This window comes from Martes martes, assembly GCF_963455335.1.
Source record: "Martes martes genome assembly, chromosome: 3".
NCBI lineage: Eukaryota > Metazoa > Chordata > Mammalia > Carnivora > Mustelidae > Martes > Martes martes.
The window spans coordinates 55,372,216-55,399,432 of NC_137890.1; the positions used below are offsets into that span (position 1 = coordinate 55,372,216).

At 37.5% G+C, this 27,217-nt stretch overlaps 1 protein-coding gene across 1 annotated transcript in view; it reads right to left on the minus strand.

The window, feature by feature from the left end:
* The window catches only part of NUFIP1 (nuclear FMR1 interacting protein 1), a 45,217-nt gene that overhangs the window by 5,118 nt on the left and 12,882 nt on the right, over window positions 1–27,217 (minus strand). Inside the window, exons 6-8 of the mRNA XM_080799537.1 lie at window positions 20,735–20,827; window positions 13,623–13,816; window positions 4,242–4,358 (exon numbers count right to left, since the gene is read on the minus strand). Coding sequence (XP_080655663.1) covers window positions 4,242–4,358; window positions 13,623–13,816; window positions 20,735–20,827 — 404 coding nt within the window. The remainder of the gene's footprint in view (window positions 1–4,241; window positions 4,359–13,622; window positions 13,817–20,734; window positions 20,828–27,217) is intronic.

The window sequence follows — 27,217 nt, forward strand, 5'->3', positions numbered from 1 at the left end:
ACTTATCTCTACCTAAATATCCTCATAAATAATGGCATATGCTTCATGAGGTTATTATAATAATTAGATGAGTAAAGCACATAAAACAGGGCCTGACACAGAATAAGCACTATGTAAGAATTTGCTATGACAGGGCACCTGGGTGGCTCAGTTGGTTAAGCATCCAATTCTTTTTTTTTTTTTTTAAGATTTTATTTATTTATTTAACAGACAGAGATCACAAGTAGGCAGAGAGGCAGGCAGAGAGAGAGAGTGGGAAGCAGGCTCCCTGCTGAGCAGAGAGCCCGATGTGGGGCTGGATCCCAGGACCCTGGGATCATGACCTGAGCTGAAAGCAGAGGCTTTAACCCACTGAGCCACCCAGGTGCCCCAAGCATCCAATTCTTGATTTCAGCTCAGGTCATGATCTCAGCGTTGTTAATGAGATTGAGTCCCCATGCTGGGCTCCGTGCTGAGCATGGGGCCTACTTGAGATCCTCTCTCCCCTTCCAACCCACTCGAGTGCATATGCCTGTGCATGCTCTCTATCTCCAAGAAAAGAAAGAAAGAAAGAAAGAAAGAAAGAAAGAAAGAAAGAAAGAAAGAATTTGTTGTGATGAACACGGCTTTGATGTGCCCTCAAAATGATGGAAAAAAGAAAAATAATTAGAGAAATGTAACCATATAAGAATGGAGCAAAGAATTCAAAGTGGTTTATAGAGTTCAAAACTATGGGAATAGTAGCAAAAGGCAAAAAGAAAAGCCAGGGTACTGCTCTCTATTATTTCCTTCCCCTTCAAGCATTAATCTTCTGGGTGCCTGGGAGGCTTAGCTGGTTAAACGTCTGCCTTCGGCTCAGGTCATGAACCTGGAGTCCTCGGATGGAACCCTGAAATGGGCACCCTGCTCAGTGGGGAGTCTGATCCTCCCTTTGCCCCTCCCCTGCTCACAGTTTCTCTCTTTCTCTCAGATAAATAAGTAAAATCTTAAAAAAAAAAAAAAAAAAAGAAAAAGAAAAAAAGTATTGATCCTCCAATCCAGGAATACAAGAGTCAAAGGAATCAGAGCTTACACTGTCAATTTTCTGCTAAGGAATGAGGAACTGAGACTCTTTACATTTTTCTTGAGGCTCACAACATTTCCCAGCTTAGAATCATATTTTAATGTAATATTTATCAATCCAAATAAATTTAAAATATAACCAATGAATTTTTTCAAATCTATAAATCACACCTTTTGGTTTGTGGCCTTTTAAAATGAGTTTTCAGGGGCGCCTGGGTGGCTCAGTGGGTTAAGCCTCTGCCTTCGGCTCAGGTCATGATCTCAGGGTCCTGGGATCGAGCCCCGCATCAGGCTCCCTGCTCGGCGGGGAGCCTGCTTCCTCCTCTCTCTCTGCCTGCCTCTCTGCCTACTTGTGATCTCTGTCTGTCAAATAAATAAATAAAATCTTTAAAAAAAAAAAAAAAAAAAAATGAGTTTTCAAAATGAAACAAGATGGGATTGGGAGGGAGACAAACCATAAGAGACTCTTAATCTCACAAAACAAACTGAGGGTTGCTGGGGGTAGGGAGGTAGGGAGAGGGTGGTTGGGTTATGGACACTGGGGAGGGTATGTGCTATGGTGAGTGCTGTGAAGTGTGTAAGCCTGACGATTCACAGACCTGTACCCCTGGGGCTAATAATACATTATATGTTAATTTAAAAAAAAAAAAAAAGAGTTTTCAATTTGGAGGACCCCCAGTCCTAGCCCACACCAGTTTGAGAAAAAAAATTTTGGAGAGCTACAAAACTGTGCTTAACTAACATGGCAAAACAAAAACAAAAAACTAACACGCAAAATCCAGAACAGATATCAAACTAACCCATTTGGAAATATCACTCACTGAAATTTTCTTTCCTATGTATAACTTAATGATCTTAATGATTCTGACATCCCCAGAGCCAAGCACAGCCTCTTGTTTTGCTTTAGTCTTTCTTGAGGGACCCCTTCCTTGTTTAAAAATCATTCTGGAACAGCACTGGTCACATTTAAGATCCTCTATACACCTTTGTATCGATTCCTAAATTGATGATACAATTGATGATACAATTGTTAAAATCTGTGAGGAATCAAACTGCTCCTCTCCATTTAGAATCCACTTAAATAAGCAGCCTTCTAGATGCGATTTCATGGTTCAGAAAAGCCCACTTTATTTCTTTGGTTTATTTCTTCCAAAGCCCCTATGTGTCAATATCCTATCCCATAGCCCAGAACTTACAATGGAAGTTGGAAACTTGCTGGTAACCTGGATGGCTTAATAAAGCTGAATTTAAACTAAATATAATAATTCTGAAGGCTTAGGAATATAAAGCAAGGGGTTTTTCCTTCAGGCAGGGCATTGTAGACAATTAGTAAAAATAAATTCATGTAAGATAAAATGTATCTTTTAATAGATAAATACCTTCTCTTATCTATAAGATAAAGCTATGCATTTCTGTGCAGTAAGACAGTAAATATAACAAAGAGAATGACTACAATGAAAGGCTGGCTTTTTTTAGATTTTTAAGTCCCTAAACCTAGGCTTTCTATCAGCTCTCTCACACACTAGCTTTGTAAACTTATCTTCTTTAAGCAGAAGTTTCTACAAATGAAGGAGTGGGACCTCAAAAGATCCCTCCCAGTTTCGTTCCTTTCTTCTAATTTAAAAATGGTGGCAGCTCCTGGGTGGCTCAGTCGGGTAAGCGTCTGCCTTCAGCTGAGGTCATGATCCCAGGGTCCTGGGATCAAGTCCCTCAGGCACTCCTTGTTCAGCAGGGAGCCTGCTTCTCCCTCTCCCTGCCACTCCCCCTGCATGTCTGCTTGTGTGTATGCAAATAAAGACATGAAAATGAAAGTATTAAATGTTTTATCTTGGGAGAGAGAGCGAGAGCATTAGTGTGGCTTGTTTTTTATAAGATTCAGTAATGTGGTAACAGCTTTCATTGCTATCACCTGTCATAAAAACACGCGATAAGCAGGAAATGTAATATATGTTTAAAGAATAACTCCATCTTCTATCAGTGTACTGAAAACAAGAGTAAAGAAATGAATACTGTTATACTTAAAATCAAAATAAAAACAAGAAGAGGCAACCATCTGTTAAGAAATACCTGGCAAAACCAAAGTAGTTTATATTTCAAAATTCAAGTAGCTTTTAAACAGCTACCATAGTAAACCATGGTGCATTAAAAAAGAAGAAAAAAATCCCTATGTTACAGATACATCTAAACATTATCCTTCACAGTAAATGCCAACTTGTTCTCCTTCATCATCTTCCAACTATACAGTGATTATCTCTAGCTTAATTAACATTAGAAGTGCCACCATCGTCATCCAATTACATTAAAATCTTCCCTTCCTTCTACACACTTACCTGTAGACCCTGTATTCTTTATCTTCAGTACACATCTAGTGCAGAGACACAGACACGTGAATTCTCTCATAGTTGGTAAAGCCCAAATAAACTTACTGTGCAGAGCCAGCTTTCCACAACAGAAGGGCAAGACTTATTCACTAAACATATGCTGATTATTTATATGAACCGTGGGTTTAGAATTGCCATGTTACAACAGATCAACAACATACAACTTTGAGGTAACTCTAAGAAAAGATGCTAGATTAAGCTGGTTTGTTGTCATTTCTAAAGGTTAGACATGTATCCTGTACTGTACATCACCAATTACTTAGAAAGAACCTTGAAAGGATTCCATTTCATCCAGTCTTTAAAACACACAGGCTAATCTGACACAAGAATAGAGTTACTATGTTCTCCAAATGAGGTAATTTATGTAAATATGCTCCATAAAAAAATGCTCTACATACATGTAAGGAATTCTGTCATTCACTTTGTTACAAGGACCTCTTTTCACCGACCAAAGGTGCTCTAAATATGTTAAGACAAGGGCTCTTGAGAGTAAACAGAGGAAATTAACTTTCTTTGCTGTATCTTTTAGATTTTTCTTTGATTCCATTAGTGGAACATCATTTCTTCCCCTTCCTATCCTGCCATATTATTTTTGCCTTTTTCTCCCAGACTAGCAATACATTTCCTCATTTCTCAAGTTTTCCTTTATCCCATGCTAACACCAAATGAAAAATGTGAAGATGAAATAAAGAATGTGCTTGACACATCTTGTCCTCAGAAAGACACATGAAAGGATGCTACTGGCGCATAGTATACACCAAATTCAAAAAGCAACAAAACAAAACAAACCCACCTGTAACAACTGAGCCCATGACTTACCTTCTGGCTCACTGTCGGACCCTGAGAGATTGCCATAGCTGCTCATGAGTGAGCACAGGGCTGGTGTCACTTCCTTGGGTATAACAGTGCTTTGTGGTTTCTCCTCTTTATCAGACTCTGAAACAGAATGGGAAAGAAGTAAAACAGTGTATCAAACACATCCACCACCAGAGCAAAGAAAGTAGACAGCCTCCCTACTCCTTCATACATTAGTGAAAAGAAAGTCGTTTCTGATCATTTCCTTAACCTTCCCCCAAAACAAAATTCAGGAAACCTGGACATTTTCCCTTGGTTTAAACCATTGTGGTCAGAGAAGCTACTTGCCCCAAAGAGAAGACAGAAGGCCAGTGGCAGCTTTGGCACTGCTAAGTTACTTACCATGCTTCACAGGTTACAAAATTTGGGCCTTCTCTAAATTAATTACACAGTTTTTGCTACTAATTAATTTTATTTTATTTAGGCTATTGTGCCATTAATTAATTTTATTAATGTAGTAGGAAGGCCAAGGCCAGAAATTCATTTAATTTCACTGGATTAGAATGACTGACTATAAAAATTAGATTTAGGAATAAATAATATATCTACCTTTTTTGATTTTTACTTTATTTTATTTGAAAGAAAAAGAGAGAAAGATTGGAAGAACAAATGGGAGGAGGGCCAGAGGGAGAAGCAGACTCTGTGGAGCAGGGAACCTGACACGGTACTCCATCCCAGGCCCCTGGGATCATGACCTGAGCCAAAGGTAGACACTTAGCTGACTGAGCCACCCGGGCACCCTACCTTTTTTGTTTTTAAGACTGGTTTTGAAGGCACAAATAATATTTAAACCATTCCATATGTAAAGGCTTACTCAAAGAGTCATGCTGCAATGAATTCACCCAAAGTTTATATTTCGAACTTCTAAGAACTTAAGTAAACAAGCCAAGCCAGAGAATTTAGCAAGTATCAAAGAGCCTGCCAAAGGCAGAGTTTGATCATAGCCCAGTGAGCCCAGTTGTAGACTCAGGATACCATCTATTACATTTGTTTTTGGCAGCTCTGAAAATGTATTAAATCTAGTCTAAACAACCAATAAAAAATAAAAAGCCTGACTGAAGAATGAAGACAGGAAGTAACCTGTCTATGTAATGTACCAGCTCAACCCACAACCAATACGAAACATTTCAAGGCAGCATTCAGTATTCACCAAGTCAGTCTAGGGGAAAACAAAACATGTCAGTAGGAATGGGGGTATACTTCTATGTGAATATGGAACTACAACCTACTGGTGGATGAAATTAAATCCCCTCTCCTCCCTCTACCCATCCATATTACCCTGCACCATGCCTTCTGAAAACTGCTGCTTGTCAATTTTAAGCTTATGTTCTTTCCTCCTGAATTAATAAGGGGAAAGAAAAATAATGCAGTTCTATATACAAATTATTAGTGTACTAAACAAATCTATAACAATATTAATATGGAGACTATTCAACTCACTGTTTGTAAAATAATAAGCCCAACTATTATTTCCATCTAAGACCCAAAGAGAGATACTAAAAAGCACAATACAGTTGACTATAACGCTCTTTAAAAGTATGAGCTTGTATTAATCCTTAGGGGGTTATCATTTTCACTATTAATTACAGATGATAAAACCAAAATTCAGAGAATCTGAGTAACTTTTCCTTCAGGTAACAAAATTATACAACAGTTGGACCAAAGTTAAATCTGGGCTATCTGACTCCAAATCCCAATTCTTAACTAATGGGCTAGAATCTCTCCTACAGATACATAAAATCCTTTTTATTAAAATGAAGCCATCCTATCAAAATGTCTCTATGATTAATAATAATGCTAATAAATGTCCTTTCTTCCAACTACAGTTCCATTTCTCTGTTCCCTGTTACAGCAAAATTTTGGCTCCAAATCACATTTCTTTTTTTTTTAATTTATTTTTCTTAATTAACATATAATGTATTATTAGCCCCAAGGGTATAGGTCTGTGAATCGCCAATCGCCAGGTTTACACACTTCACAGCGCTCACCATAGCCCATACCCTCCCCAGTGTCCAACACCCAACCACACTCTCCCTACCCCCCTCCCCTCAGCAACCCTCAGTCTGTTTTGTGAGATTAAGAGTCTCTTACGGTTTGTCCCAAATCTCAATTCTTAACTAATGGCCTGGGAAGAGCTCCTACAGATACATAAGGTCCTTTTATTAAGATGAAGCCATCCTCCCAAAATGTCCTACGGTCGGTAATAATGCTAATAAATATCTTCTTCCAGCTGTGGTTCCATTTCTCTGTTTCCTGTTATAGCAAACTCTAAACAACTATCTGTTGTACTTAGATGTGAACAAGTACAAGCTACAGGAGGGAAAGGGTTTGGCTTTGTTCAGTACTGTATCTTCAGAGCCTAGAACAGTACATTAAGTGCTGAACAAATATTTGAAGAACAAACTTGCAGGAATGAGTAAAGACGTAGTAACGACGTACTCAAAAAAGTCTAACTGGCACAGGACGATAGGGCTAGGAAAAGGTGGAGCCACAACACAGACCTAGCTCTGTCTGGATTCAAAGCTCATTTTTCTTCCTTTCTTTTCTTTAATAACATGATTCCATTTTTATTTTTAAAAATCATACACTTGTGATACAAAAAACATTAAAAGGATATACAACAAAATGTGAGCAGTGGCTATCTCTGTAAGATAGTAGATTTTTTTTTATATGTTCTCCAGTTTTTTGTTTTTATAATCAGAATATAATAGAAAATAAAATAAAGGAGAAACTAAAAAAAAAAAGAATATAATAGAAAAACATAGGAAAATAAACCCTGGAGGAATCACTTTCCTCCAGGAAAGTGTTTCCTCACAATTCAATTCAAGAAGCGGAGGGCAAGGCGTTAATAGGCCTACATATCGCCCCTTTTCCTGCCTTCCCTTTTTTAAAAACCTTATATTTGAAACAATTTTAGATTTACACAAATGTTGCAGAGATAGTACAGAGAACTTCCATATACCCTACTATCTAGCTTCCCCTCCCTTACATACCCATGGCACATTATCATAGCTACCAAATTAACACTGGTAGAACACTACCGAAACTACAGACTATACTGCGATTTCACTAGTTTTTCCACTAATACCCTTTTCTTGCTTCAGGATCCAATCCATCATATCACATTATATATTTAATCATCATGACTCCTTATCTGTGTCTCCTCTAAATCTGTGACAATCTGTCAGTATTTCCTTGTCTTTAACCAACTTGACACTTTTGAAGACTACTGGTTATTGAAGAACGGCCCTTAGCTAGGGTCTATCTGAGGTTTTTTGATGACTGCACAGAGGCTATGGATTTTAGGTAGTGCCCTTCCCATCACATCATACCAGGAGTGCATGACATCAACATGACTTATTATTAGTGATGTTAATCTTGAGCTCTTGGTGGTCTGCCTGGTTTCTTTGCTATAAAGTTATGATTTTTCTCTTTCATTTAAAAAAAAAAAGATTTATTAAGTCTAGCCCACATTCAAGGGGAAGGGAATTAAGCTCCCCTCTCTTAGAGTAAGGAATATCAAAGAAATTTAGACATGTTAAAACCACCACAGTAACTAATATTTAGAAAGCAATATTTTGAAACTACATAAATACCATGTTTTAAAGTTTTGCCACTAATTTTACCATTCAACAGTGGGTCTTGCCTGAAACAACTATTACTGCGGTGTTTTAATGGTGACTTTTAATTCCTTCACTTCTTTTACATTTATTAATTAGAATTTTTCTGAAAGATCTGTCCCTCCTTCCCCATTTCTTATTTATATCAATATGGACTCCTGGGTATTTATTGTATTCTTTGCGTTATAATCTATTATTATTTACTTTGTGGCTCCAGTTGTTCCAACTTTAGCTATTCAGAGCACTTTCCAGTTGGTCCCTATATCCTTCTGACATGCCCACAATCCCAATTATTTTCTAAGCACTTTCTTTTTTTTTTTTTTTTAAAGATTTTATTTATTTATTTGACAGACAGAGACCACAAGTAGGCAGAGAGGCAGGCAGAGAGAGGGGGGAAGCAGGCTCCCTGAGATCATGACCTGAGCCAAAAGCAGAGGTTTAACCCACTGAGCCACCCAGGTGCCCCTGAGCACTTTCTAACCCTCTGGCACTACTAAGATCCTCTAGGTCCACTTTGTATTTTCTATGTCCCAGCTCTACAATCAATCATTTCTCCAAAAGGCTCTGGTTTCTTCAACTGGAAAATGGTAAAACCACAATATGGATGCTTGGTGTATTCATTACCAGGACTGTCACAAAGTTCACTATACTGGAATGTCTCCCCATGGGTAAGAGTTAGGAGTTCACAAAATGAACAAGTGCTCCCCTAGGTCGTTCTCCCTCAGTTATGTTTCAGGAATCCATGACACACAATAACATTTTGAAAAGAGGTATCGTCCTTTTGGTCCTATCAAAACATCCTCTATAGTGACTTTTCATCTGAAAAGCGGGTGGGGGGCTATTCCCACAGTCCCTTGGATCTACTAGCAGTTCGAAAAAAGGCATTGTCAGCAGTTGGAAAGATTATGTTGAAGGCACTGTACTGGCCAACAAAATAATACTGAAGAAAATTCACTCACTTTTTAACAAAAACAGCCAAAACACCTCTCTAAACTAAAACATGCCAGTAAAAAGATAGGAGCAATGAAGATGATAAAATCAAACTTTAGAATGATTATAAAATACCAGCTCAAATAACTTCTCATACTGTTAAAACCCTAGCAACACTTCTCCTAGAGTAAATCTCACCTCTCTCTCATACACAGATATCATGTGCCCTCTGACCAAATATATATATATAAATCTAAAATTTATCACCGGACTATAAATTTCTTGAAGTCAGGGAGAAACTTCTCTGAATTACAATGATGGACAAGCAGAATGTAGGACCTCAGGTAAATCCCTATTAAAATGAAAAAAGGAAAAGGAAAACAAAAACAAAAACCAAAATCCGCCCTTTGTAAGTATAAACACTAGTTGTAAAAGCTCCCCATCTGGGTTCTTCCTACATCTTATTTCTTTACTTGTCTCTCCCCCTTCATCCCCTTACCATTTCCTATTGCCTTTATGAAGCGAAACACAATTACATGCTCTAGCCGCAAGAAGATTTATAGACAGATTAAGTACCTTAAAGAAAATGCAATTCTGCAGGAAAAGTCACCAGAAAAAATGGAAACCTTGCTTTATGGTGTCCAACTCTCAAAAACAAACATTAACAATGAGCATTCTTAACAGCTGATGTGCTAGCTTATGTTCTTATTTTAACATTTACCTTTAAACACCAGAAGCCCACCTAGCTTAATGTCCCCCAGTGTTCTATGACAACAGCTATATTTACACTGTAACGAATGACTAACAAATTGCATCTTTTTCATTTTGTGGGCGCTGAGGCACTTCGGTCAGTGACGCTTGATGCCCATTACTGACCAGCTCTTCTCCCTCTAGCTCAGACAACACTTATTAAAACCACAGGTCAGGAAAGTCATAAAACATGTAGTAAATGCATTTAAACAATAGCCACAAAATAAATGTGGTCCTAACTAACGAAATATCAAAAAAAATTTAAAACAATAACACCTTGAGGAAACTAGTTAGTAGAACACACAAAGAACTAAAAAAGAAAAAAAAAATACGGCACCATTAAGGTCATCTGGTGAAAACAGGCCATATTTAAAACTGATAAACTGGGAGACTCCAAATGACAGCCTTTCCCTTTGAAACACTATCAATCCCCAGTTTAAAGCACCTGCACTAGTAATGAGAGTTCACATACTACCAACCAGCACAAAAAATACTGATTTTCTAAGCATGATCTGAAGTCCGTAAAGATCCTCAAGAACTGCTGTCTTGTTTAAAATGTGATGCTGGCTTGGGTCATGATCCAAGGGTCCTGGGATCAGGCTCCATGTTGGGCTCCCTGCTCGGCAGGGAGCCTGCTTCTCCCTCCACCTCTGCTTGCCGTTCTGCCTACTTGCTCCCTCTCTCTCTCTCTCTCTCTGTCAAATAATAAAATCTTTTTTAAAAATTAAAAATAAACAAATAAAATAAAATGTGAATGCTGTTATCTAGATAAGGTTCCGAGCCCCCCCCCAAAAAAAAGGAAAAAAATGTAAGGCATCAGGAGATCTTCATTTTACAAGTGAAATTAGTGATGAAAAGTACTAACTACCACCCAAGAGCACAAACAGGGCCATATCATTTCAATGGTGCCCCACTAATGACAACCTGAATAATGAGCACAACTGATCTTAAGGTTGGCTCGCTCTGGCCCAGGGAGAAGGAAGCTGCCTCCAAACAAGTATAAGACTGAGAGATGAGAGAGAAGACATGCTGAGAATATTCAGGCATGAGAAAAAATGGTACACACAGATTTTTGTAGCTATACCTGGAGTGAAAAGTTGAAGAACCAATGGTCTAAACATTGATTTGGAAAATGTAAACAATCCAGAAGAAATCCCAGATAAAGGATAATATAAATTTAAACAAAATCTTTCCTACAAAATTAAGTTACCCTAACTTAATCATTGTTTTTTTTATTTCCTTAAAGAATAATATTATGAATTTATAACTTACTTGTAAGATTTTTATATTCAAGACTTACATAATCATCTTTGACCCTCAATATAGGTGCATTCCTATCTTTGACCCTCAGTACAGGTAAAGGCTTACACATTTACACCAAAACAAAATTATTTGAGGTCTCTCATACAACTGCTTGGACACAAAAGAATCTGACTGAACACTTTCTACCATGAGGATAAAAGATACTATTGTCTCTCACATCGAAAGCATCTCCTGAAGACCTAGATACGGGCTTAAGTAGAGCAAAATACATAATCATCTTTATGTTGGTATTTCACCAGATTACCACATACTGAAATACTTCTTTAAAAATGAGAAAACAGGAGCACCTGGGTGGTTTAGTCAGTTAACCATCTGCCTTTGGCTCAGGCCATATCTCAGGGTCCTGAGATGGAGCCCCACATCAGGCTCTCTGCTTCTCCCTCTCACTCCCTCTCTCTGTGCTCTCTCTCTCTCTCTTAAGTAAAATCTTTTTTTGGTGTGTTATGTTAGTCACCATACAGTACATCATTAGTTTTTGATGTAATGTTCCATGATTGTTTGAATATAACACCCAGTGCTCCATGCAATCCGTGCCCTCCTTAATACCACCACCATGCTCACCCAAAATAAATAAAATATTAAAAAAAATAAAAATAAAAAACAAGAAAACAGAGGGGGCCTGGCTGGCTCAGTCCATAGAGCACACAACTCTCAATCTCAGGGTCGTTAGTTCAAGGCCCATGTTGGGTATAGAGATTACTTTAAAAGAAAGAGAGAAAGATAACAATTACCCATCCACCAAAGCTAACAGAATGAAGACTATTCAATATTACAGAGTCCCTTAAATGTTCATTTAGAGAATTGCATGAAGTGAAGAATTACATAATTTTCAGATTAGTAACTTACTAATTTTAACAGTAGTCTTTGTATTTGTGTTTCAAGTATTTTAATGACATGAAAGTTTGTATTTGGATACAGATGGTTTTTATCATCAAGGTCACACACTGTAAATCTGAAGAAGTGTGTGGGCTCTAACACCTTCTGAAGGAAAGGAATCAGTGCCCAAGAGTAAACTCAGCTCTGGCCCAAATGTCATCTGCCTTTTCCCTGCTATCAGCAAGGATACAAAGATGCCTTTTCTAAATTCTCTCCCACATCACAACTATCCTAGGTTCATACACTTTTTTTTTTTTTTTAAGATAAATTCAGACTTCACATTTAAAAGGAGCATAGTGTCTAGTGGAATCAGACTCTTAAATTCAAACTCTGGCACTGTTGCCAACTAACAGCTGGGCTAAGGTAAATTACCTACCCTGTGTTCCTCAGTTCTAAAATGCAAGTAGCAACAGTACATATGCATTGTAAAAGGAAAAGAGTTAACATGTATAAAGCATGTAGAGCACTTTAAGTACCTTACTCAGTAAGTGTTAGCTGGTGTTAAAATAATTATTATTATTCTAACTAAATTATATATTATTCTTAGCCCAACACTCCCTATGCCAAGATCCTTTCCATCCCAATTCAGTCATTGAATTAGTTATCCCATTTCTTGCCATCCGCAAGTTTAAATATTTGCCATGTGTTTATCACAGAAGCCATTGTCTTCCAAGTTAAACAGAGCCTGCTAGCATCAGTCCCCTCACTAATACCACTCCTTTGCAGAAGAGAAAATACATATAATAAGATAAAGCTTCACGATGATATTGGAAGGAAAGGTGGTAGAAATATTTACATTTACATTTTCATTTTTTATTTTATTTTATTTTTTTAAAGATTTTATTTATTTATTTGACAGACAGAGATCACAAGTAGGCAGAGAGGCAGGTGGGGGGGGGCGGGGGGGGGAAGCAAGCTCCCCGCTGAGCAAAAAGCCCAACATGGGGCTTGATCCCAGGACCCTGGGATCATGACCTGAGCCAAAGGCAGGAGCCTTAACCCACTGAGCCACCCAGGCACCCCTACATTTTTATTTTTTAGAAGGGAAAATGGAACCTCAGAGGCTGGATGATATCTCTGCGTGGTTAGCAGCATTCTGGTTCTTTAATTTCTCAATTTATTAAGCAAGAGTAAGGGAATTCAAAGCTAATATAAAGATATTCTACACGCTAAGGAAGAATAGTATCAAAAACAATGAAATAATAATATTTACTCAAGGAGATCATATTCATGCTCAGCAGCATAAACAGTACTGGCTTCCACTGAAATTAGCCACCTCGTAGGTGGGGAAAAATTAAGATAATTAAGCAACTCTGAATCTACAGCATCAAAACATTCAAAACAATCTTTTTTTTTTTTTCCGAAGATTTATTTTGGAGAGTGAGAGCATGGTGCAGGGGGTGGGGGGGTGGCAGAGGGAGAGAGAGAAAATCCCAAGCAGACTCCCCTCTGAGCACTAACCCTGACATGGGGCTCCATCTGATGACCTTGAGATCATGACCTGAGCCGAAAATCAAGAGTTGGACGCTTAACCGACTGAGTCACCCATGCGCCCCCATACAGAACAATCTTAAGAACATTTCCAAGATTATACAATACTATGATAATTATCCAATAAATATCATCTTTCTTCTACATCCTGCCTGCCTCATGCACCCACTCCCCAAGATTCAGAAATGAGGGTTTTGACAAGACACTCCTACTGCAAACAAAAACAAAAGCATCGTTCTATTTTTTTTTTTTTAACATATTTGCCATTAAATTCTCCACAAACAATGCTGTGAGGAATCAACTTCAGCATCACGGTCTATACACTTATAAACACACTACTTTCCTTTCAGCTTACCAGAATCTGTGTTTACCAAAACACCCAGAGGGTCTGCATTTGCTTCAGGTGGATCTTCAGGCTTTGCATCACCCAAGCAACTGCCAGATCCAACGGCTGCTTTCTGTCCAACACGGTCATTTTTCCATTTGTGATGCCTGCGAGGACTTCTGATCTTTGCCATCTGTGAATGTCTGGACATCCCCTTCATCTTGCTGGAGTGAGAAAAATGCAATTCTATATATAAAAGGCACTGACCTCTCAAGAGAAATCTAAAGGAGAGTACTGAATGCAAAAGAAATTTAGCTGCCTTATCAATTATTTGTAGCCTAGTACATTAAAGAAATCAAAATAAATAAACTCAACAGCTTCCAAAGACAAGGAATTTTATGGCAGACCTCTAAAATAACATACCACAATATACTATACCTTATCAATTCTGAGATGCATATGTCCTCCCATATTCTAACCCCTCTGAAAATGGTCTATGTTGTATGATCAACGGTAGGTCAATTTAACTGGCAAAATTCTTTCATTTTGATTGTACATGAAAGTGTTTCTTAGATTTGAAAGAGTGTTAACTCTTGTCTATTCATTCTCCAGGAGTCTTAAAAGTTTCTGACACATTTACAAATATGCTGCCTTGTTTGATCTTCATGACAACTCTTTGAAAGTAGGTTAGACAGGTTACTATTCTCTTCACTTTAGAGGATAAACTTAAAGATCATAAACTGAGCACAATTTCACAGCTACTTCAAATCAAGTGCCCTCTGAACAACTATAATTACTCCTCTTAGAAGGAAAACAAATGCATGCCTGAGCATATTCCAAGGTAAACTGTGCAGGAAAAAATTTTCAAAAAAGGTTCACTGTATGTTCTCAATAGACAACAATACAAGGTATCCTTTAGTAGGGCTGAGTTTTCACAAAAATACATGATTTTTCTTATTTGTCATTTATTGGCAGAATTTTTTTTTCATTAATAATGCAGGCTGCAGTTAGGAATACAGAAATTAGGAATCTGGGTTCAAATCCCAATTTGCCACCTACTAACTGTGCCTCTTGGACAATATTAATATCCCTGCATTTGTTTACTCCCCCATTTGTAGAAGGGAATCATAGAGACATAGAACTAATAATAAAGTGCCACACTGAGCTCTTAATAAATGGTAGTTATTATCCCAACAATTTCTAAATAATTTTCTAAACTAACATATTTGGTTAATATTTCTGCAATCCAAAGGTTCTTAATTTTTTTAGGGTCACCATAATCCTTACAGAAGGATTACAGAGTCTCATTCCAAAAATCATGTATATACTCCAAATTTTGCAGAAAACCATGGACCAATTTCCAACATGCAAGCACAGAAGTCAGGCCTCAACAGTGTCATCACAGGTTCCCATTCATAAATGCCTTCCCTGTATCCTGCCCCTATAGCACCTGACCACAGATGACTTTTAAATGATCATCTTAAGATATTCACATTAGTAAGAATGATTTTTTTTTAAGATTTTACTTTTTTAAAAGATTTTATTTATTTGAGGGGCGCCTGGGTGGCTCAGTGGGTTAAGCCTCTGCCTTCAGCTCAGGTCATGATCCCAGGGTCCTGGGATCGAGCGCCGCATCGGGCTCTCTGCTCAGCAGGGAGCCTGCTTCTCCTTCTCCCTCTGCCTGCCTCTCTGCCTACTTGTGATCTCTGTCTGTCAAATAAATAAAACCTTTAAAAAAAAAAAAGATTTTATTTATTTGAAAGAGAGAGAGACAGAACAAATGGGGAAGAGGGGCAGAGGGAGAGGAAGAAGCTGACTCCCTGCTGAGCAGGGAGTCCAATGTGGGACTCAATTCCAGGACCCTAGGATCATGACCTGAGCCAAAGGCTGATGCTTAACCAACTGAGCCACCCAGGTGCCCTAAGATTTTTTTTTTTTTTAAGTAATTTCTACAGTCAACATGGGACTAGATACTTACCCTAAGATCAAATCTCATGCTCTACCAACTAAGCCAGCCAGGTGCCCCTAGAAAGACCTTTACCTGATCGGTCAATAAGACTTCATTGAAAGTGGTATATCTGGTATTTGCACTACCCCTACCTTTAAGGGAGTAGTTCCTTTACACTGTTGATTGACAATCATTTAAAAGGAAAAGTTTATTTAACCAGCACTTAAAAATACTTACGAAAGTATAATGTAAGTAAAGATGTAGATACACATGAAGTAGAGAAATAAAGAATAATTATAACTAAAAAGCTAATAGAGGAGAAGTAAAATATTAAAAAAATATTCAATTAATCCAAAAGAAGGTAAGGCGGGAGGGGGTCTCTGAGTGGCTCAGTTGGTTAAGTTTCCAAGTCTTGATCTTAGGGTCATGAGTTCAAGCCCCTTCTTGGGGCTGGGCATGGAGCCTACTTACAACAACAACAACAACAACAACAACAACAAAAAAACAAAGGAAGGAAATAAAGAAAAAAATAGGACATATTTTTTATTTTTTTTTTAATATTTTATTTATTTATTTGACAGAGAGAGATCACAAGTAGGCCGAGAGGCAGGCAGAGAGAGTGAGAGGGAAGCAGGCTCTCTGCCGAGCAGAGAGCCCGATGCAGGACTCAATCCCAGGACCCTGAGATCATGTCCTGAGCCAAAGGCAGTGGCTTAAACCACTGAGCCACCCAGGCGCCCAAGACAAATAAGACAATGGTAGACTGAAACCCAACTATATTAGTAATTATTTTAAATGTAATTAAAAGATAAAGATTATTGGCCTAGATAATAAAAAATAAGACCAATTACATATTCTCTAAGAAAATATATTTTAAATACATAGATATGAAATTTAAAAGGAAAGGGTTGAAAATGCTACCCTTTCTCCAATGCACCATATTGCCACCAGCCATAAATCAGGGGACTGTTTACCAGAGGCTCTATTGTGAACTGTATTCTGTTCTGTTTACCTATCCTTGGACAATGCCATACTACCTTCATCTCTTTCTTAGCTGTCTGGATACTTTGGGTTTTCATGTAAGTCTTAAATCTTACCAATACTAACCTCCCCTTCTACCGTTCTACAAAGCAAAACAAAACCTGCTGGGATTTTGATTGGGATAAATTTGGAGAAAAACATAAAGAGTCTTCTAGTCCATGAACATTATATATATCCTCCATTTATTTAGGCCTTCATTTTTTTTTTAAATATTCTAATTTTTTTTTTAAATTTATTTATTTGTTAGAGAGAGCGCGAGCGAGCACAGGCAGACAGAGTGGTAGGCAGAGGCAGAGGGAGAAGCAGGCTACCCGCGGAGCAAGGAGCCCGATGTGGGACTCGATCCCAGGACGCTGGGATCATGACCTGAGCCGAAGGCAGCTGCTTAACCAACTGAGCCACCCAGGCGTCCCTAGGCCTTCATTTTTGAGCAACATTTTACAGTTTTTAGTATAGAGGCCTTACAAGTCTTTTGTTAGATGTATTCCTAGGTATTTGATATTCTGATGCTATCATAAATAGTATCTTCTAAACTTTCATTTTTTAATCATTGATAGCATATAGAAATCCAACTGATTTTTTAAATACTGATTTTATATGTATTCAGCACACTTGTTAAATTCACTTTATTAACTCTAATTATAGATTTGTTTGGATTTTTTTTTTACACACACAATCATGTCGACTTTTAATAGCTGACAGTTACTTCTTTCTTTTCAAATTTTATACGTCTTATTTTTTTTTTGCTTTATTATACTGCCCAAGACCTCCATTATAACGTTGTACAATATACAAGACTATATATTTTAAGACCAACTCTTAAAATGAGTTGGAGAGGTACCTGAGTAGCTCAGTCAGTTAAGCTTCCAAATCTTGATTTCAACTTAGGTCATGATCCTGGGGCTGTGAGATTGAGCCTTACATCGGGCTCTGCACTGGGTGTGGAGCCTGATTGAGATTCTCAAAATTTTTCCAAAACTGACAAAAACTATAAACCCATAAACCAAGAATTTCAACAAATCCCAAGCACAAGAAACATGAAGAAAATACAAAGGCACATCATTATCTAATTGCTTAAACCAGTAATAAAGAAGAAATATTAAAAGCAGCTAGCAAAAAAAAGCATTTTATATATAGGAAGGAATTAATGATTAATCGCAGATTTCTTTGGAAACAATGCAAATGAAAAGACAATGGAACAAAATCCTTAAATTAAAAAAAAAAAAAAAACCTAAAACTAAACAAAAAAGCCTGTTAATAAGTCAAACTATGGAAAGAACCTAGATGTCCATCAACGGATGAATGGATAAAGAAGATGTGGTATATGTATGTGTGTGTGTGTTTGTGTGTATGTGTATATATACACATGTGTATATATACACGTGTGTATATATACACATACACACGTGTATATATACACATGTGTATATATACACATACACACAAACACATACACACATACAATGGAATACTATGCCGCCATCAAAAGAAACAAAATCTTGCCATTTGCAACGACGTGGAAGGAACTAGACGGTATTATGCTGAGCAAAATAAGTCAATCAGAGAAAGACAATTATCGTATGATCTCTCTGATATGAGGAGTTTGAGAGGCAAGGTTGGGGGTTGTGGGGGGTGGGGAAGGAAAAAATGAAACAAGATGGGATCAGAAGAGTGTCAAACCATAAGAGACTCTTAATCCCACAAAACAAACTGAGGGTTGCTGGGTGAGAGGATAGGGATAGAGTGGCTGGGTTATGGACGTTGGGGAGGGTATGTGCAATGGTGAGTGCTGTGAAATGTTTAAGCCTGATGATTCACAGACCTGTACCCCTGGGGCAAATAATACATTATATGTTAATAAAATAAATAAATAATTAAATAAATAAACCTGTTAAACTGGAACTGCATATCCAGCAAAAATATTTTTCAAAAAGAAAGGCAAAGAAAGACCTTTTTAGACACACGAAGCTGAAAGAATTCACCTCTGCAGATCCTCACTACAAGAAGAGCCAAAGAAAGTCTTTTAGGCAAAAGGAAAATGCTATCAGATGATGGATCAACACTAAAGAATGAAGCATACCAGAAATGGTACTACGTAGGTATCCCAGCCTTCAGCTAGGCTAGATTAGCCATCAGCTAACCAACCTCCAGCCATGACTGAGCCTGTCAAGATCAGCAGATATGTCTAACTGAAGGTCAAATGACTCCAGATGTCTGAACAAATAATACTTACTACTATATTGGGGGGAAAAGGACACCCAGTAAGAGAGTAAAAAGGCAAGTCACAAGTTGTGAGGGTATACTTGCAATTCACCTACTCAAGAAAGGAGTTGTGTCTATGTAAATAACTCCTACGAATCAAGAAAAGCAACCCCATTTAAAACTGGTCAAAAACTTGAACTGGCACTTCACAAGGAAATATCAAAATGGCTGATAAGAATATAAAAAGTGTCCAACATCATTAGTCAAGAGGGAAATCAAGACAGAGATAGGAGGACATGAGGAAAAGGTGTAACCAAGCATGAACCAAAGACAGAACAATTAGATGCACAATCAGTAGGAGTGTAAACTGGTACAACCATTACAGAAAAATTGTTTGGCTTTATCTATTAAAACTAAATATACAGATGCCCAATGATTCAGCATATATCTATGACCCGTGAAAACAAGTACTTATGTCCCAAAAGACATGTAAAAGAATGTTCATTGCAGCTTTATTCATAATAACTCAAACCAGAAACAATCCATATGTCCAACAGTAGAATGGCTATTCTCAGTAATGAATGTTACACAACAATAAAAATTAACAGTTTAGAGCTACACACAATATGGGTGAATACCACAAAACAATTCCAAACCACAGAAATCACACACCAAAGAATATATATCTTACGATTCTACTTATATAAGGTTTCAAGAGCACGTAAAACAAATCTATGATTACAGAAATCAGAAAAGAGGTCATCTTTGTTGGGAGGCAATAAACTAGGGAGAGCTTAAGAAAAATTCATGAGGTGAAGATGTTTTGAATATTATTAACCTGTGTGGAGATTACATGGGTGTGTAGGTGTGTGTATGTGTATAAATTTGAGTTGTACATTTGAGATTTGTATCTTCTATTTATATTAAAAATTAAATTCAGGAAAAAATGAAACAAAAAATTTTGAAAAAAATTCTATGAAGGTGAGGGGTTGGGAAAAATAGGGTGTCTCATATACTACTGGTGGGAGAGTTAACTATGATAGGTATTTGGCAGTTAGCCATTAATATTACAAATACACATACATCTGGGGTGCCTGTTTGGCTCAGTCAGTTAAGCTTCTGTCTCTCGATTGTAGCTCAGGTCATGGTCTCAGGGTCATGGGATCAAGCCTCATGTCAGGCTCTGCACTCAACAGGAAGTCTGCTTGGGATTCTCTTCATCTCTCCCACCCTTTGCCCCTCTCCGCCATGCTCTCTCTCTCCCTCTCTCTAATAAATAAATCTTAAAAAAAAAAAAACTAAAAAACTAAAAACTAAAAAACAAAAATAAATACACATACTATCTTTTGACTTAGCAAATCTACTTCTAGGAATATTTGCATATATGTAAAATGTATGTCAGGGCAATAATGGCAAATTTTTATTAGTAAAAGACTGGTAAGAACTTCAGTATTTGTCAATAGGAAATTGGCTTTAAAAAACAAACAAAAAAACTGTGGGACACCCTTAGGGTTCTACATATCCTTGAAGAAAGAAGAGGCTAGTTATTTATTAATATCGCCAAGTATATCATTTGGCTAAAAAAAGAAAAGTATAGAATAGTGTCAAAAAAGGAAAAAAAAAAGACTATTATCTTATGTGCTACATACAAATGAAGTATCTCTGGAAGGATAGAATGGATTGTCTCTGGAAAGGAGAACTGTTTAGCTAGGAGACAAAGACAAAAGATTTATCAACAATAAATCTTTTTGAAAAAACACTTGAATATAGGGCACTACTTATTTAAAAACATAATTTAAAGAAATTTTGAAGTAAAAAAGTTACAAAAGCAAAGATTTCAGAATTAGGAGTATAGCAATTTTAAGATTTTGGTGCATACTCTTGTTTATTATTTGTAAGTATACTCATTTGAAATAAGCATGGAGAATGAAAGCAATTTTAAGGAACTTACCCATACTGTGTCGTCGTCAAAACTGCTCCTCTCTTTTCCTTTTCAAGTTTTAACTTTTTCTTTCTTTCAATATTGGCCAGAGTTGGGTAGTTTCTAGGAAACAGTAAAAGTCAATTACAAAAGGGCTTTTCGAGTACAAATTTAATTATGCAATCAAGCAATTTATGTTTAATTAGCAATTAGCATTTTTTGTTTAATTAATGACTAATATAATAAATTATTCTAAACCTTTAACTCTTTTTAGAACTTTTTTAAGGGAGAAAAAGCAGACTGTGCCAGTGCTACTCAAAATGTAAACTGGCTGTTAGTCCACACTTTGCTACGAGTAGGGAGCTTATACCAGAATTTGAATCAAATATCATAAAATGTACTCAAACTAATACAGTTCATCTATTTGCCATGTACCCGTAAATACTACTAAAAAAAAGTATCCCCAAAGAGTATAAAGATGAGGTGGGAGGAAAAGACCATATCTTGCTGGAGAAATCCAGAAAGAGAAAGAGAGAAAGAGGGAGAAAGTTAGTTGATCTTACATGGTGTTAAACAGAAATTAGATGGAAAAGCTTCAGTGGTCTAAGCAGAGCAAACAATGCAAACAAACCAAGGCCTCAGAAGGTGTGCAAGATATCCAGGGAAGGCAAACGGTTTGTTTTGTATAGTTACAAGCAATCAGACAGAAGGGAAGCTAAGGCCATGAAAAATGAAATAATGTGCCTTGAATACCAAATCAGGAATTTTATATTTAATTCAGTGGCAGTGGGGAGCCACTGAAAGTTATGAACAGGGTGAAATATGTACAAGGCAGTGATTAAGATTAAATCTGACAACAGTGTCTAAGGTGAATTGCTCTAACAAAGCTTTCTTTGTTCCTTGGCACAGCTGTGTGGAGATGCGAGCACCAAACTCTGGTGGTAAGGGAACAGATCCTAGGAGTATAAGAAAGTACAAATGAAGGGAAACAGAGATAGCCCACTACCATTTAGCTTGGCTAGTCAACATAGTAAATTTTAAGAAATACCAACAAATTGTGTTCTGCCATTGTTTCTAGAACATTGTTTCACCCTCCTCCTTTTTTTTTTTCTTTTTTCTTTTTCTTTTTTTTTTAACATCTGCATCACTGACTTGCATGGCACAGAAAATATGAAGCCTTTGGGTTGGCCACACTGGAAGATAAGCATGGAAATGACGTTAAGTAAGTGGTAAAATAATGAGAAAAAAGGGCAATGAATTTCAATGAGGACAGTGCAAAGCAATCCAGCCAAGAAAAGTAAACTCCATAAATAAAAGATGATGAATTCACAAGCTATAAATAAACATAAGAGGGAAAGATCAAGGTCATAGGAGATAAAAATCTGACAGCCAGTCAGCACCATATGACTGGACTTCTGGAAAGCAAACATCATCTAAGGTTATGTGAAATGGAGTCTGGCGCATGTGCAAGTGTGAAATCTCCCTCTCTCAGTACTCAGAAGTGGTCAGAAACTATCAGAGCACAGTGTCCAGTTTTGTGCTTCTAAACTGAAAAGGAATGTTAAGGAAAAATAAAACTTGGATGGGATTCAGAAGAGACTCAAAGATGATTAACAGGCTGAAAACTAAAACCTCTGAGGAAAGATGAAAGGAACTGGAACTATTTGCAGCCTCTAAAAGAGGAAGAGAAGTGACAATAAATGCTCTTACAGAAAGGACGGTAGCCAGCTGGTCTCAATCTGAAGACAGAAATATGCAGAAGCAGAAATGGTGAGAAAAACAGTGATGACTTTCACAGACCCCACGCTGTCTAGGCATATAACTCAAAGCTACTCAACACCCTTCACATTTCTGAAATGCAGTTATTCTTACTAGTAGAGTCTCTTCACCATTTTTCTTCTGAGCATTGCAGACCCTTAACATGCTGAGTCACATGCTGAACAATAAAGATTTGGTAATACAGTCTATCATGTACAAGCGAGCAGATGCTACCTAAGTGCTTCCCAATGGTAAAACATGTAAATGTTTGTTATAGCAAGTGGATTCTATGTGAGGTCTAAGAAAGAATTCCTTAAACAAGACATCAAGGATGTTGTGCAATCTCCTTTGGTCGAAGTCCTTTTTTTCTTAAGTTTGTTTTTTTTTTTTTTTTTGACAGAGAGAGAGATCACAAGTAGGCAGAGAGACAGGGGAAGCAGGCTCGCCGCTGAGCAGAGAGCCCGATGTGGGGCTCAATCCCAGGACCCTGAGATCACGACCTGAGCTGAAGGCAGAGGCTTACCCCAATGAGCCACCCAGGTGTCCCTGGTGGAAGTCTTTTAAAACAGCTCACTTTCTCCTTCTGGCAGATCAAAGTAACACTTCCTGAAAGGTAAGGGACCTTTCAATACCCCTTGCAAAGCTAGAAGATGCCATTTTTTCAGTGCTTATTATAAAACCCAAACCCTCATCCAAAATGTGTATCATTCTTATTTACACAGAACCTAGAGACAAAACACCAAGAAAAACAAAGGCACTAGAAAGCAAATGATCCAAAAAAAAAAAAAAAAGAGGAAACCAGAAACATAAAACCTTGCTATACATTAAAAAAAAAAAAAAAAAAAAATCAGAAAGCCCCCTCCAGCAACATAATATTAAAATAAAATAAGGAAAAGTTTGGAGCTTTGATCAACAACAACAACAAATGAAACACAGTTAAGGTTCCTAAAGTACACCTGAAATAAATCCAAACACTGCTGAGAAAAAAAATCACAAACTGTCTTATGTTACACCATTACATACAGACAAAACTTAGTCCAGTGTCTCCTGTTAGAGAATGGGTATTATGAACTTATAAAGCCTGTGACAAGTGCTATTTTCACAGTTGGTTTCTCTACTTTTACCTGCTAAAATCACTTTTTCCCTATACTTTCATCTTTCCCCAATGCTCCATGAAGAACTGGCCCTGAAACCATATGTCCTTTCTCCTTCTCCTCTTTCTTACATGTCTTCCCTACTTTTTGCCCTCCCCTTGCTTAAGCCTTAAGACTGCAGTGACAATCCTTAAGCACTACCAGCAATAAATGGGCAAAATTGTGCCAATTGTGATCCTAGCACATATCATTTTGGTGACATTATACACTGCCTCTTTCCCTCTCAAATCACCACCCATTTCTTGACTTTTCCCTAAGCCTTTTCTCTATAAAAACATAATCCCTCTTTACTGGCATTGACCCAAAACTGCTTCAACACAAGCCATTCTGCTGTATTTTTATTTCAAAGTTTTTCTGAACTTCAAAAAGACATAGCATTTTTTTAGAAGCCGACCCTCTCTATTAGAATTCTGAAAGAAACGGAGATACAATTTAAAAGGATTTCCTCAGCACCACAGTAACCACTGAAATACAGATCCCAAAACTACTCCACCTAGTGGACTCACAATCTACTGCAAAATATGTTTCAATGTTTCCAGCAAACCTCTATCACTATTTTCTGTAATGCCCAATCATATAGCATTTGTACCTCACAGGTCAGGAATTAAGAAAGAATCACTTCGAGCAGGGTGAGGTGGGGTGAGGGGTGAGGAGTGGGTTAAAAGTTGTTCGTAGAAAGGCTTAAAGTTTTTAATTAAACACAGTGGGCACCTCTGGGTTTGGCTAGATAAAGGAATAAGAGCAAAGATATGCCTTCTTCAATGAAGGACACAATATACCAAGAAAATCTTTAGCATTTTCTTCCAACTCTAAAAATTCTTGCGATATGGAAGTCTTTTACAAGGTTTCCTAACATAGCTATTACATAAAGATCTTATCTTTCCAGCATCTTAAAGAACACGGTGCCTTCCTCAGAAAGAATGTGGCCCTCAAAAGAAAATTCAAGACATAAGGATTATTCTGCCACATCAACATGAAATTTATTCTTTTCAGGCCTTCAAATAACATTTTTTTTAAGTTGAGAATGATAGAAATTTAGAAAGTAAATATATTTTTATAATAAGTTCTTTAAAAACTGCTAGTGGAGAGAATGTAAATGTATTCTTGAGAAATGTATCAAATGTGCCAAAGAGAAATGTTTCCCCTACTTTTTATTAATAAAGTACATTTATAGAAATAATGTATGAGAACATTACAGCAAAAGAACTTCAGAAATAAGATATGGAAAAACCTCAGATGAATCAGCAAGTGCCAAGTGATAATTTCAGGACACTGTATTAACAAGGCCACATCACCGGTAAAAATAAACTTCATCCCAAATTGTTATCCTCACCCAATTTCCTTATTCTCTTTAAACATCTCTAAATTTCACAAATCTGTAATTTCAATTATTCACTTCAAAGGTTTACCCATTCCTCTTCCGAGACATTTCTGTCCACTATCACAGTATATCTTCAATCTACATTCTAGAAACTAGAACTGCACTGCCTATCCCCTATCTTTCATAAAAATCATCACCAATAAGTGTATTAAACACTTGCTCAAGTTTATTCCTTTTTCAAGACAGACCTGCTTCCAAATACCACTTAAAAGTTTTGAAATACAATGAGCTTTAAACTCTGCCACCAAGCACTGAGGCAAACACTCCTGCCTGTTCTGCCCATCTTCCTTAACAATTTTGTTTGTGGATGTTCCATCAGACTCTGTTGTCACTAAAGGTGGTCAAGCAACCCACTTGTAGCCAATGACAGCTACGTGGAAGTCTCCTGGTTGGATCGAAAACACAAAGCTATTGTTGTCGCAATGAAAAGAGGCAAATTCAGCTTTGTGTGCATTTTGCCTTTTTCTCATCATCCTGCCTAGAATGAGGGTCTAATATTTGGATATGCAGGAACCTCCTGATGGACACGAAGATGAAAGCCACCTACTAAGGAGCAATAAGCAAGAAAATGTGCCTGATGGTACTGCTAAGCAGCAACAGTAGCCCAGGACTTCTTCTACCTGGGACAATAGCCCTCTTTGTGCTAAACTAAGGTAGTAAGGTCGCTGTTCCATTTACTGAAACAGGATCCTAACTAATGCAAGCACCACTGCGTCCTAGCCATCCTCTTTCATCTGAATGCTGTCCAAGCCCTACTAGGCATATCTTGATTTAAAAACTTGCCTCCTAAAAGCAGGGTTCCTTTTTTAAAGATTTTATTTATTTATCTGACAGAGAGTGAGCAAGCGAGAGAGCACAAGCAGGGGGAGTGAGAGAGGGAGAAGCAGGCTGCCCGCTGAGCAGGTAGCCTGACGCAGGCTCAACCCCAGGATCAGGTCCAGGATCGTGACCTGAACTGAAGACAGATGCTTAACCGACTGAGCCACCAAGGCATCCCCCTAAAAGCAGCTTCTTATAAAGTTAACCATATGCTGCTTATAAAGTTATACTTATTATATGACAAAACAATCCCATTCCCAGGCATTTATCCAAGTCAAAAAAAAAAAGTATAAACAAAAACAAAAACCTGTATATCAATGTTTATAAAGGCTTCACTCACTCATGCTCACCAAATACGGGTAACATCTTAAATGTCCCTCAATTGGGAAATAAATGAACAAACTGTGGTACATCCATATAATGGAACAGAACAGCAACAGAAAGGAACTGACTACTGTTACATGTAATAACATAAATGAATCTCGAATGCACTACAGCTAAGTCAAAGAGTCAGACTCAAAAAGCCACACACTGTATGATTCCATTTACATCATGTTTTGCAAAGATATTAATATAGGAGCAGGAAAAAGACCGCTGGTTATCAGAGGCTAGAGCTGGAGGTAGAAGTTGACCACAAAGGGCATGAGGATTTCTAGGGGGTTAATGGAACAGTCCTATACCTTGATTGTGACGGAACAGTCTTATACCTTGATTGTGGCAGTGATTACATGTCGATATACATCTGTCAGAACCATATATTAAAAAGGATGAATTTCACTATATGTACAACATACCTTAAAATAAACAGGGAGGGTGGGTGGGCAGGCACTATACCTCCTACAAGAAGTCTTGCAAAACAAATTAGTAGCCCTGCCTTCCAAAGATTCCAAGTACCCCTTGACCAGACATTATTATCCCTACAAGGTTAAAATTAATGCTTCAGTTGCCTATGGTCTCATGGCCATCTCACATATATTTATCTTTTATGTCATATCAGGGTAAGAGTCTTAAAGGCAAGGGAAGTGTCTACTCCTATATGTTTTTGGTGACCTCAGCCATATATAACAAAATCCTTGCCTTTTCAAATACTGAATGTTTACCTCTAATTTTTTTTTAAAGATTTTATTTATTTATTTGACAGAGAGAGATTACAAGTAGGCAGAGAGGCAGGCAGAGAGAGGAGGAAGCCGGCTCCCCGCTGAGCAGAGAGCCCGATGCGGGGCTCGATCCCCGGACCCTGAGACCATGACCCGAGCCGAAGGCAGAGGCTTTAACCCACTGAGCCACCCAGGCGCCCCACCTCTAATTTTTAAGCTAAATAATTATCAAGAAGTTAGCCAAAGGTATAATAACATACATTAACATAAAGTATCAAAACAAACGTATCATAATTTACAAATT